Source organism: Oratosquilla oratoria, chromosome 8, assembly GCF_046742065.1.
Source record: "Oratosquilla oratoria isolate Oo_2021 chromosome 8, ASM4674206v1, whole genome shotgun sequence".
Taxonomy (NCBI): Eukaryota; Metazoa; Arthropoda; class Malacostraca; order Stomatopoda; family Squillidae; genus Oratosquilla; species Oratosquilla oratoria.
Window position 1 is genome coordinate 37,476,575 of NC_134784.1, and position 13,439 is coordinate 37,490,013.

At 36.7% G+C, this 13,439-nt stretch overlaps 1 protein-coding gene across 1 annotated transcript in view; it reads right to left on the reverse strand.

Annotated features, from left to right (window-relative positions):
* The window catches only part of LOC143027705 (uncharacterized), a 69,533-nt gene that overhangs the window by 11,630 nt on the left and 44,464 nt on the right, over positions 1 to 13,439 (reverse strand). Inside the window, exons 8-9 of the mRNA XM_076189169.1 lie at positions 11,011 to 11,097; positions 2,274 to 2,414 (exon numbers count right to left, since the gene is read on the reverse strand). Coding sequence (XP_076045284.1) covers positions 2,274 to 2,414; positions 11,011 to 11,097 — 228 coding nt within the window. The remainder of the gene's footprint in view (positions 1 to 2,273; positions 2,415 to 11,010; positions 11,098 to 13,439) is intronic.

Below are 13,439 nucleotides of genomic sequence, written 5' to 3' on the forward strand. Positions count from 1 at the left end.
TCGTACGGCTGGCATTGGCTGCTGCCACCGAGATCTAAGTCCATGACGCCTACGTGTGCGGCACCGTATGGAAGGGGTTAAGAACAAACTGGATGTGGAAAGACAAAAAAGAGGGTCACTACAAGCACAGCTCTCTTCCCGTAAAATGCAACTAGGTAAATGCATGCGCATATAGACACTTAGACAATGGCACAACCACATGCAAAATCTAGTAGTAATATTTGATGTGGTTAGTAGCTGTGACCACATATACATATCAGTTATCACTGTTCTCACTTTCTACATGAAATCTACTATACTTGGCAGCTGTTTACCTCCAACTCCACCCTATATGTTGAATTCCATTTTGGCTATTACAGTATGCAATACCACATCAAAAATTTTCTTTGGGTCCAAGTATCCACAGTCCATTCATCTCTCTCATGGAGGGTTTCTATAACTTTCATTGCAATTAAGTAGCCTTTCCATGCATGAGCATGCACAAACCCAAATTGCTTCTCTGATATCAGTTATTTTTCTCCAGAAGATTAGTGATTTTTTCTCTCAAGTCTCCAATATTTTGCAGGTTATACAAGTCAGTGACATTGACCTTAATCTGTTCTCTTTCTCCCTCCCTCTCTCTACCTTTGACCTCTTTAGCCTATTAATCTATTATGGGTATGTTTTTTTTTTTGTCTTCATGATTTTTCATATGATAACACCAATCTGAGTAAAAAAAGACAAAGGTGTATTAGAAGAAAACAAAGAAAAAGAAAAACAACAAGAACAAGAAGAACAAAAAGAATAAGAAGAAAAAGAAGCAGAAGAAATAAAGGAAATAGTAGAAAAGAGGAAAAAGAAAAAAAAAAAGATGAAGAAATAGTACCAACAGTAATGGAAGAAGAAGAACAGGGACACGAAAAAAAAAAAAGTAGAAGAATGAAAAGAAGAAAAGAAGAAAAAAAAGAAGAATGAAAATCAGATGAACAGCTATAACAACAAGAGCAGCAACAGCACAATGAAAATCCACTACTTCAAGAGCTCTTACACAAGTCATCATTTATGAATTAAATTAATTGTCAGTACCTGAGTGCACCTGATGATAATGGCACTCAGGGAATGTTAAAAGTACTGCCAGATATTGTTAATAAGTATTGATCATGTCAGGGTGGCTCAGAAAGTAAGGGACAGTATTTTCAGCAATGAAAATGCTATCAGAATAATTTGTCAAAATGCACTGACTGTGTGACAATTTAATATTGACTGTATGTACAATTGAGGGAACACATTCTTAGACACTTTTCTATACCAATGTGCATTGGAATCAAAAGGATCTAAGTCATATGTAATTTAACATCCACCTTTGGTAGTCTTGGAAATAGTGTCTGAAAAATGTATTCACACTTGTTGCGAATTTAATTAAACTCATGACTCACTAGCATATAAACTATTCAAATCTAATATTTTACCTTTCTCTCATCTGATGTAGTAATTGGTATCTACCTAAAAATTGACACTGCCTACCCTCTAGCTTTCATGCAGCCATGAAATACATGGATCCTCATATTACAAAGCTTATACACTTAGCTTGGGGTCTGAAGAATTTCTAAACGTGTTGATTTATCTCCTGTCCGAAGACTTGATACTTATTCGGCCAGCTATCCAACTGAGTACTTATTCGGCCAGCTATCTAACTGTGTACTGTTCGACTAGCTATCTAATTGTAGACTTATTGGTGATTTCAACTGTTACATTCTAGAACGAATTTGCGTATGTGCAGATGATTCGTGTATATTTCCTAACTATTTTATCTATTTCAAAAGGAAAATTATTTCCAACATTAATGGTTATTTTACTAATATTTATTTATTCAATTATTATCAGGGGATTTAATATTAATCATTAGAGAAATTGGACAAAGGCATATTACTTGTCATCATAATTTCCAACATCGATCATGTAATTTCGTAAATCACTAAAACAATTTGAATGATAACAAATACAGTGTACACTGACATAAATGCAAGTTTAATGGTTTAAATGAAAGGATATAAAATCAAATGGAAAAAGTTTAGTCCTTTCCCCTAGTCTGGTCCAATCTCCCCCAGCTGTTTATATCCTATATCACATTCCTTTTCTCATTACGTCATAGTGCGAGTACATTTTACTTCATAGAGTACTTGCCTTCTCAATTGATAAAATTGTGATGTCCAAGGGGCAGCTTTACTCTAGAAAACATGCACTAGCCATGTGACAAAAGAATCTAGAATCTCGAGGCCCTGCAACAGACTTACCTGTGAAGGAATACTCTTGAAATCGAAAGACATCATACCAGAGGGCAAGGGGACAAGGTCCATTTGAGCCATGCTCCTTCCGGAATCGCTGTAAGCTCGGCATTCATATCTTCCCACATTTTGTTCATTGACTTCAGCAATCTGTAGAAGACATTCGTAACAATTTCAATTAAACAGAAAGTCCCAAGAAACTTGGGCAGCAGACCAAAAAGTAGCAGGGTTCAGTTTTCCTTTTTATCTGAGCTTATTCCAAACAAGGGGCCATCCATCATCTCCTGCCCCCTGCCTGGGTCAGAAACAGTGCAGCAAGGCAAAGCACCTCCAACAGGCAGAGGTAGTAAAGAAAGGTCTATCAAAAAGACAAAGGAAGGTGATTGAAGCCCTATATATAACAACCAATGCCAGCATCAACCAAAAAGTAGGGTATATAAAATGGGAACAATTTACAGCTAAATACGCAGCCATTAGAACCTGCCCCAGAACAGCGCCCACATAGTGCGACAAACTCCATCCAGTGCCCAAACGTCCGCACTTCCTGGGTTGAGGGCTTGAGGCCGGTCAGTTTGTATTTTTATATATTTATATATTTTTGTTTTTATTATCTTTTATTTGCATTTATTTATTCATTGTTTTATTCTTGTTTTATCCTTGTTTAATTTTATATTGCATTATTTTACGTAAAATTAAATTATATTACTATTTATTATATCTTGTCATACAACAGATACAATGAGATTTATTTTTATTATAATTCTATCTATTTTTCATTATGTTTCATTTGCTTTGCTCATATTGTATTATCTTATGTATAAAGTATACTACTAATTATTAATTAATTTATATCTTATGTCATACAATGAGGAGTCAAATAGAATGTTGCCCACTCCAAACTATCAAATTATTATTATTATTATTGTTATTTATTCTGTCTGAATATGTTCGAATATGTTATCTATACTATTATTCATTTATTTATTTATTTATTATTTGCAATACCGTATGTAAAACTATACCACCTATTTTTTGATAACATTATGTCATACAACAATATGCGATATGATGTCATGTCACTATAAATTAGCACATCATTTTTATTTTATTTTATTTTATTTTATTTTACTTTATTCTATTTGTCTAGGAATTTATCTTTATATTATTTTATATTATAAGTTATCTTATGACGCTTTTTGGGATTCCCACATTTTTATATCACTCACTTCACTTACACCCTCAGTCAACATTCCACACACACCGGAGCTGTATCGAATGTCCATTTTTAATAACATCACAAAAATTATTGTACACTGTATTAAAGCTATTGTTCATTGTATTAAAAATTGTAAACCATTGTACAACCAAACGGAACCCACCTCCAAGGAGGGAACGCGGTCCTACTCAGACTATGTATACCGCCAGCTTCACCCCAGAGTCACACTCCTCTGAAGAGGCATAGACCGAAACCGGTCAGGAATAAACTCAGGAACTCGGAACTAGACCCGTGACTTCTTTTTCCACCTTCATCAGCTTGTCACAGTGTACCAGCATATATATATATATATATATATATATATATATATATATACACATACTTTACTACCTCTCATTAACGGACTAAAAGGGGGGTAACGGTGTCCGTTGATGTGAATAATCCGTTGATTTGGAGTGGTTTTTGGGTGGCATAGTGATTGCACGCACTAAACAATAGCAGCAAAAACACCGAAAACACAGTGAAAACACTGAAAACACAGCTAATTAACATCCGTTAATGAGAGGTCTCACTGTATTAATATATATACTGTATATATATTATATACCGTATTTTCTGGCATATAGTGTGCGACTTTTTTCCGTTGGAAGGGCCTAAAAATGGGGGGTGCGCGTTATCCGGTGGTGCGCATTATCTACAGCCTACGATAAAAATTCTGCGGCTGTGTGTGTAATTTTTTTTTCACAACAACGTGACGATGTTGGCTGTCACAAAGTCGGGAGGCACACTTCTCCGTGACGTTCCGTGAGAACAAGAAGAACTGCCATGATGACATGAAAGAATACGCCAGCATGGGCTACCGTATATAAATATTTGGTATAGGTAGGTATCTATCGAATCTTATTTTTCATGTTTAAATAGGCCTAAACACCATGAAACATGATCAATATTTATGATATTTGCCCATGTTCACAGCATCTTAGTTTGAATTTTTATGTTGGCTTTGTTGCTTCACTTTAGGTATGGTACAAATTCCGTTGCGGCCGTTCATAAAATTGTGTCAAACACCTGACTACAACACCCTCTTTCGGGAGTTATATTAACTAAATGTCACCTCGATGAGAGACTGTCCTATTTCACCACTGTCATTGCAGGTTCAAAGCTAAAACGAAACAGTCTGTAGTTTGTTTCAGTATTAAATAAAAAAAATGGTAAAGACGAATTGTTTCCTCAAGATATAAAATGAACATTTTCTGTAAAAATCCCGAAATTTTTCTGTATATTTTACTTTCAATAAACATTTTTAGATCATATTTCCAAACTAAGCTACAAAGTAATAAGGGACCAACGCACAACATGAGTCATATACCGGTACATGTAGTTCCGACTTTTTCTTAGTTGTGTCTTGATTGATGCCTAAACTGACACTTAATTTAGTGACACATCAACAGATTTCCCAGCGGTGGCTCTAGCCAATGAAAAATACTTCTCCATGTAACCTCGTTCACATGATATAAATACCGTGGTAAAACTGCGTTATAGACAAATGCGATCGGGCATGCGCGTTATACGTCGGCGCGCGCTATCTGTGTACTGAGATAACGAAGTGCATGGGTGCGCATTATAACCCGATGTGCATTTTAAGCCGGAAAGTACGGTACATACATATGTTTGTATATATCATATATTTATATTTATATATACAGACGCTCCTCTACTTACGTTCATTCGTTTTACGTTTTTCCGATTTTACGTTTGAACTGACTAAAAAAAAAAAAAAAAAAAAAAGTGAATTTTTTAGTTTAGCGCGCTCTCCGTAGTTCAAACGATACTTGCGCATGACGCTGCATCCATTGTTTACATTGCACAAACGACAAACTGAACATGCCTTGCCTCCTCCTCCTCCTCCTCCCCTCCTCCTCCACCATCTCAATTTATGTTGCTTGAATTTAATTTATTTGAAATTAATGTTATTATTTTACAATGTTATGTGTATAATTAATGATTTAGGGGTGTTTTATAAGATACGGTAATAGAATTTACGGATGTATGGTACAGTAACAACTTACGTTCATTTTCAACTTACGTTCGGCCGTTCGGAACGCCACTAAAATGTAAGTTGAGGAGCGTCTGTACACACATGACCGTCAAAGTGACAGCGAAGATTGGACTCCAGAAAAAACCACAATATCTGTGGATCTCAACGACAAAGTACCTGTATTGTATTAGTAGGGAAGGGGAAAGCTTGTGGTGTAGTGGGAAGGTGAAGAAAAAGGAGCAGGGGAGGGATTACTGAATAAAAATGGAAGGAAATGTGGAAGGGGACGAACAGGCCCCACAAGTCAGAATGTCAATAAGAGATAACCGACGATAGAGGTGAATTTGAATAGATTAGTAAAAATGTAAAAATTAGAAATATAGATAAGCGCAGCACAATGGAAGGTGAAGATAATTATTTCCATATATTTAATGAGGGAGGAGATGACAACCTCCCCCAATTACCAAGTCTAGAGGAAAAACTATTGAAAATGAACGAACAGTGGGAGGTCAGGTTCATTCAACTCACACGGATTACACGAAGAGTTTATCAATTGGAAGAACTAAAGGAGAACCAAAACCTAAATAAAGAAATAGAAGAATTAAAAAACAGTTAAAAGAAGTAAAGGATGAGAATGAGGAATTAAGAATAATAATAAAGAGAATAAAGAGTCCATAGCAAAAGAGGTAAGTGGTTTGAAAAAAGTCCAGGAGAATTACCAAAATTGAATTTAGAGATATAGTGGAACAACAGATGAAAGAACAAACTAAGGACACAGTGATTTAAGTGATGAGAGAGAAGGAGAATATAGTAAGAGACTTAGTGGATAAAAAGAAATGTATAATTATGTTAGGGATGGAAAAGAAGCATAATCCAAATAGGACTACAAGAGTAAAAGAGGGCGAGGAAAAATAAACAAGATATTAGAAGTAGTTCAAGAAGATGAACAAGAAATAGGGAAAGAAATTGAAGAAATATGTAGATTAGGGAAATACAATATACATAAGACCAGACCAATTAAGGTTAAATTCAGGTCATAAACGACAGCAGAGAATATCTTAGCAAAAACAGGGAAACTAGCAAAAAGTGATCTAAACAGGTATGGATAAAAAGAGAGATGAATAAAGAGGAAAGAGAGGAAGAGAAAACAAGAAGAATAGAAGCTAAGGATAAAAACGAGAAAAGAACAGAGTCAAATTCTATTGGAAAGTAGTGGATATGAAAGTGAGGAAATGGTTCATAGCAGAGAAAAACGGAAAGGAAACTGAAATTAGGATGGAAGTAGCAAAAAATTAAAAGTGTCTTACACAAATATAGATGGCTTAATAACAGGCTTGAATGAACTGAATGATTACCTGAAGGAAAAAGAACCGGACATAATGGGAATTGTAGAGACAAAATTGAAAGGTCCATTACCACCCAACACTGTAGTACATGGTGCATATAATTATTGGATTAGAAACAGAGGTAACAAGGGGGTGGAGTTATGTTCCTGACTAAGAAGGATAGAAATGTGAGGAATGTCACATATGGAAAGAATAGAGTGGAGATGATTATGATGGAAGTGGAGGACAGGGATGGGAAGAGCAGAAAGTTTGTGTTAAATCATGTGCCTCCTAAAACGGCATCTTTGGAAGAGAGAGAATACAAAAATATGTTAGAAGACACAAGGATAACACTAAATAAGATAATGGAAGATGGAGGAATAGTTATAATGGGTGACTTTAATTGTAAAGAAATCTGCTGGGAAGAGATGACAGTGAAGGGTGGAGATGACCTATGGGGAAATGTGCTACTTGATATGATTATAGAACATACAATGACGCAATGGATACAAGAGAATGCTAGGTATAGAAATAAGGAAGAATCATTGAGACTGGACCTAATAATCACACCAGAACCTGAAATAGTGGACAAGATTGAATATAAGACACCAATAAGTAAAAGTGACCACATATTGGTTGAACTGGAACTAAATGAGGAAAAATACATGGAAAAAAAACGAACAATATAGAAAGGGAAGATTGATGTATGGATTTTTTTTTTTTTTTTTTTATATAAAATAAGAGAATTCTTTCAAAAAGCAGACTGGGAAAGGATACACAAGGAGGAAACAACAGTAGAAGAGATATGTAATATTTTGACAAAAATTTATAAAAGAGTGGAAAAGTATGTTCCAAGACTAAAACAAGAGAAAGGATATGTAAAGTGTGTACAACAAAAGATGTAGGGAGTTAAAAGACAAAAGGGATAAAGCTTGGATAAAATGGAAGAAAGGCAAAAGACCCAAAAAATTGAAAATATATACTAGTTATAGAAATGAATATGTACAAGTGTGCAGAGAAATGAGAAAATACAAAAAAGATATCATAGAAAAATGTTAAAATCAACCAAAACTATTTTATAGATTTGTAAACAACAAACTGAAAAACAAACAAGAATTAGTGAAACTACGACAAGGAGTTGAATACACAGAGGAATTAGAAATGGCAGAAATTATGAACAAGCATTTTAAATCGGTGTTTACGAGAGAGAACATACAACTTAGAGTTGTCAAGTGGGAGGAGAAAGTCCCCCCAATGAAAGAGATAGAAGTAACAAGGAAAAAAATAATGAATCACTTGAGTAATCTTGATGTCAGAAAATCACATGGACCAGATGAAATAGCAAACTGGATTTTGAGAGAATGCAGGAACGAACTAACAGACAAAATACATAGTCTAATAAGGAGTTCATTGAAAGAAGGAAAAGTTCCAGAAGATTGGAAAAGAGCAAATATAGTACCAATATATAAAGGGGGAAACAAGGAAGTCCCTACTAACTATAGACCAGTCTCTCTTACAAGTACGATAGCTAAAATTTGTGAAAGAATTATCAAAATTGGATGGGTCAGGGATTTGGAAAAAAACAATGTACTAAATCTAAAGCAGTTTGGATTTAGACAAGGACAAACATGCATCATAAACTTAATGTGCTTCTTTTCAAGGCTAATAGGTGTAATACAAGAGAAGAGATGGATGGGATGATTGCGCATTTCTAAACCTGAAAAAAAAGCTTTTGATAAGGTGCCACATAAGAAATTACTAAAGAAATTAGAAACTACAGGAGGAATACAAGGTAAACTACTTAAGTGGATGGCAGACTTCTTGCATGAAAGAAAAATGAGAGTGGTGATAGGAGACAAACATTCTAATTGGGATGAAGTTATTAGTGGAGTTCCACAAGGAACAGTTCTGGCACCAACAATGTTTGTTATATATATTAATGATATGGATAAAGGAATTAAAAGTTATATGAGCTTCTTTGTGGACGAGGCAAAATTGTTGAAAAAAGTGAACACTAAAAGATTGTGAGTCACTGCAGAGTGATCTCAAAGTATGGGAATGGAGTAGGAAGTGGGAGATGGAATTCAATATTAAGAAGTGTAGTATAATGGAATTTGGAAGAAGCAAAAAAAAAGAATAGGGGGATCATATAAATTGGGAGAGGAAGAAATTAAAAAAGTAGAAAATGAGAAGGACCTGGGAGTCATTATTATGAATAATATTTCCCCTGGGAAACATATATACAAAATTTTTGGAGAAATTTATAATTTGATAACAACAAAGTGGCATTTACATACCTGGATGAAGAAATGGTGAAGAAAATACTGGTCACTTTGATAAGACCAAGATTGGAATATGCAGCAACGACATGTTCACCAAGTACAAAAAAATGTATATAAAACTTGAAAGAATACAAAGAGCAATTACAAAATTGGCACCAATTGGCATGGTGAAAGCGTGCATCTGATGTCAGTCAATAGACCCCATCCCCAGACCACACACAGCAGGAGAACTTAGTGTAAAAGAAAGCTGGAGGAGGCTGGTGGTTATGTAACCCACTCCACTATTGACAGAATATGTACCTATCGATGGTTGACTGCAGCCCGGGACACTTTGCCGTATGGCAGGAGCTAAAGACAGAGACAGGAGAGGAAATTGCACAGGTGATGAATGAGATATTTCTGGAACAGGGTATAGTGGATTAAGTCCTGATGGATAATAGCATCCCATTTCGGTTGGGGGTGCTGAAAGATATGCTGGACAAGTGGAATACAAGAAGTTTCTTTCGGGCTGCTTACTGGCCGAGCAGAAATGGAATAGTACAACACCATCACACGATTATGTCCATCACTGAGAGGGTGCTAATACCACCCATAGAGGCAGTCTTCTGATATAACATGTCCCCTAGGTCAGGCCAAGACAAAGGCTCGGTTCCACAGGGAGCCTTAGTTAAATATGATTGGCGACATTCCTGGGTTCTGCCAGAGGATGGTAAATCCACATCACAATGGATGACGGGGATCATAAAGGAGGTAAATTCGTGGAACAACATCTCTGTCGAGGGAGAGCCATGACATATCTTGGATGTTCTTCGTGTGGCCAGTCACAGAGAAAATGAGGAAGAGAGTCAAGACATGGTAGTGAACAAGGGAGCGGAACCCCGGTGCCCCCAGAGCGACAGACATCCTCCAAGATGGCTGCAGGACTACAAAGTAGAAAATGAGAAGTAGAAGTAAACGAAGAATAGGTTGATCTCGAGATCAAAGCAGGGTATGGTGTGGTGTGAATGTGGTGAACGTGGTACAGATGGGGGTGTGCAGTTGGCACTCCCGGCGCAGGGTCAAAAGGTCAGTGAGCAGGAGTGCCACTGGTATGCGAAGGCGTTGGGGCCCCCAGTGTGTGTGTGCATGTGAAACAAGGGGAAGCAAGTAAAATTGTGCTACAATTAGGTTTACTAAAATGGTGTTAGGTAAGCTAGGATAGGGAGTGATAGAAGTGTGATACAAAACGAAGGGAGGATTAAAGAGGGAAGCAGAACCAACTGAAGAAATGAAATTTCCACAGAAATCAGGTAAGTGATTAAATATATATATATATATACATATATTTGTGTGTGTGTATATATATATATATATATATATATATATATATATAATATATATACATATATATATGTTAACAAGGCTGCACAGTATCACAGTGGATGTCTTGAACTGAACTCATAAGCAGGTGTTTGTGAGTCCAGTTCCTTGGGGCTACTGCGGGCTTGCCGCATTGGTTCCTGACAGCCTTGGCCAGGTGGGAAGCTAACCCAACATCTGCCTAAATAACCCAGCGACTTGTTGCAACTTACAGGTTTCTGCCCTAACAGAGGTTTCTTACTTCCCAATGTGTGGGAGTGAAATGGTGAGGTAAGTTATGGCAACATCTTGAACATAACTGAACCTGATAGGCAGTTCCACCAAACAAATGTTTTGAAGAATCAATCACAATAATAAAAGAAGATGTTGCTATAATGTGAAATTCACTATTGACAGTGTCACTGGGATGGATTATGGTAAATATATACTGGTTAATAAAAAGGAAAATCTAGACAAGTTTGACCATTTAGTAGGCACAGAGTGCACCTAAAGCTGAATAAAACTGTCTAGGAAGAGAGGACCTCACCTGAAGGAGGAACCTTTGTCCTTCAGAATGTAGACGAAGTGTCACATTGTCTGGTTGCACGAACTCACCATTGTGGAACCACTCTACCTGTTGAAAAGGAGGAGATTATCAAAAACAAGTATCACAAAGCAGATAAGCAAACAAAAACAATCAGAGACAGACAAACACACATATACCCTGCTCAACAGTGTAGTGCTATTCTTGACTGCTAATTCAGCAATCAGATTTTGAGTCCCACCTAGTCTGAAAAATTATTCAGCATCACTGTGCCACCAGTCAGCAGTCCAAATCTGGTGGGCAAGAAGTTGTGTGTGTATTTACCTAATTGTAGTATACAGGAAAGGAGCAATGCTCATTTTATCCTATCTCCTATTCTCTAATTTTCTAATATATCTAGACTCCAATTCATCTACAGTTCCAACTTAATCTATATCTTTGATTTCCAATTATCATATTTAAACCTGAACTCATGTATTGTTTGAGGTTGGGCTATATCACTTTCTATATTATTTTACATATTTATACATCTATATAGAAAACTATATTCACATCCTTTTGACATATGGTCTTTTTTAATTTACTTCCATCACCTCTTAAATCCCTCCCATCTTTAATCAGATTTCTTTTATCAATGCAATCTATCCCCATTAGTGACCTGACTACTACAATCATGTCACCTCTTTCTTTTTGATCTTTCAAAGTTGGCAGACCCAGTACTTTTAATATTTCCTCATATAGTTTACCTTCCAGTCTGGGGACCATTTTGGTTGTTAACCTATGTATTCTCTCAGTTTTGCTTATATCCTTCACTCTGTGTGGGGACCATACTACTGATGCGTATTCCAGTCTTGGAAATATCAGGGTTTCGATGAGTGTTTTCATCAACTCTTCTTCCATATAATGGAATGCCACTTTAATCTTCTGCAGAGCATATGTCTCTCCCACAATCCTGCTGATATGTCTGTCAGGTGACAGGCTGTCTTTCATCAAGACTTCCAAGTCTTTCTCCTCTTTTGCTTTTGTAATGGGTTTGCTTCACAAGGAATAGTTTAAGGGTAGCCTTTTGCTGTTATTGTCTATTTCCAGTACTTTGCATTTTTTGGTACTGAACTTCATTTCCCATTCTTGGCTCCATGCAAAAATAGTATCTAGATCTTTTTGCAGTATTCTAATGTCCTCCTCATTTTTAACTCTTCTCATGATTTTTGCATAATTTGCAAACATGTTGGAATAGCTTGTTGTTCCTTTCATCATGTCATTAACCCCTTCAATACGGTGCCGCATACGTAGGCGGCATGAGAAGCAAGTGGATATGCGAGGCTGCCATATCGGCGTCTTGATTATATTTATTGTAGTTGCCCCTGCGTAATGACATACTCTCTAAACTGTCTCCATCACATTTTCTATGGTTATCAAAGTTCACGGGTGAAAGAGAGAATGATCTATATAAGCGGTGACTATATTTTATGATGCGAGTATTATTACGACACATCGTACGTCTGACAGCTAATGATGCCCCCGAGATTTTGGCCCGTACTGAAGAGGTTAACATAGACGAGAAACATTATTGGTGCAACCAATGAACCTTGTGGAACTCTGCTTGTTACTGTTCTCCAACTTGACATTTTGTCCTTTACTACTGTCCTCATGTATCTTTCCTTCAAAAAATCTTTCATCCATTCTAGTAATTTGCCTCTCTGTCTTCCAACATGCTCCAGTTTCCACATAAGTTGACTGTGAGGTGCTTTATCAAATGCCTTCTCTAAGTTCAGGTACATGCAGTTCCACCCACCCCTCTCTCTCTTGCAGCACATCTATCACTCTCAAGAAAAGCTTAACCACATCCATACGGTGATGCCTACGTAGGCGGCATGAGGAGCAAGTGGGTACTCGATGATGCCGACGTCGGCATCTTCATTATATCTATTGTAGTCATACCTATGTAATTTCCGTTCTCTCTAAACTGGCTTCATCAATTTTCTATGGTCATCAAAATACACGGGTGAAAGAGAACGAACGATTGAGCACTGACTTTATTTTTTATAATGCGATTATTATGATGCAACATCGCACGTCGGGCAGCTAATGCTGCCAGACGTGCGATGTGCCCCGGAGTGAAGAGGTTAACACACATGACCTTCCAGATCTGAAGCCAAACTGACTGTCTATTAAAATGTTCATCTTTTCAAGATATTTGGTCCATTGATCTTTCATAATCCTTTCACATAATTTCACTATTGTTCTGGTTAGTGATACTGGCCTATAATTTAGTGATGTTTCCTTGTTTCTGCTCTTATGGACTTTACACTTCTTGAAGGCTCATGGATTTTCTGAGTGGTAAATGAGCAATGGTTTCACTTTTAAATTGCCGTTTGCATTGGCACAAAACAGCAGCATGAGACAGTCTTTCATTGGCTTGTGCCTGGGCA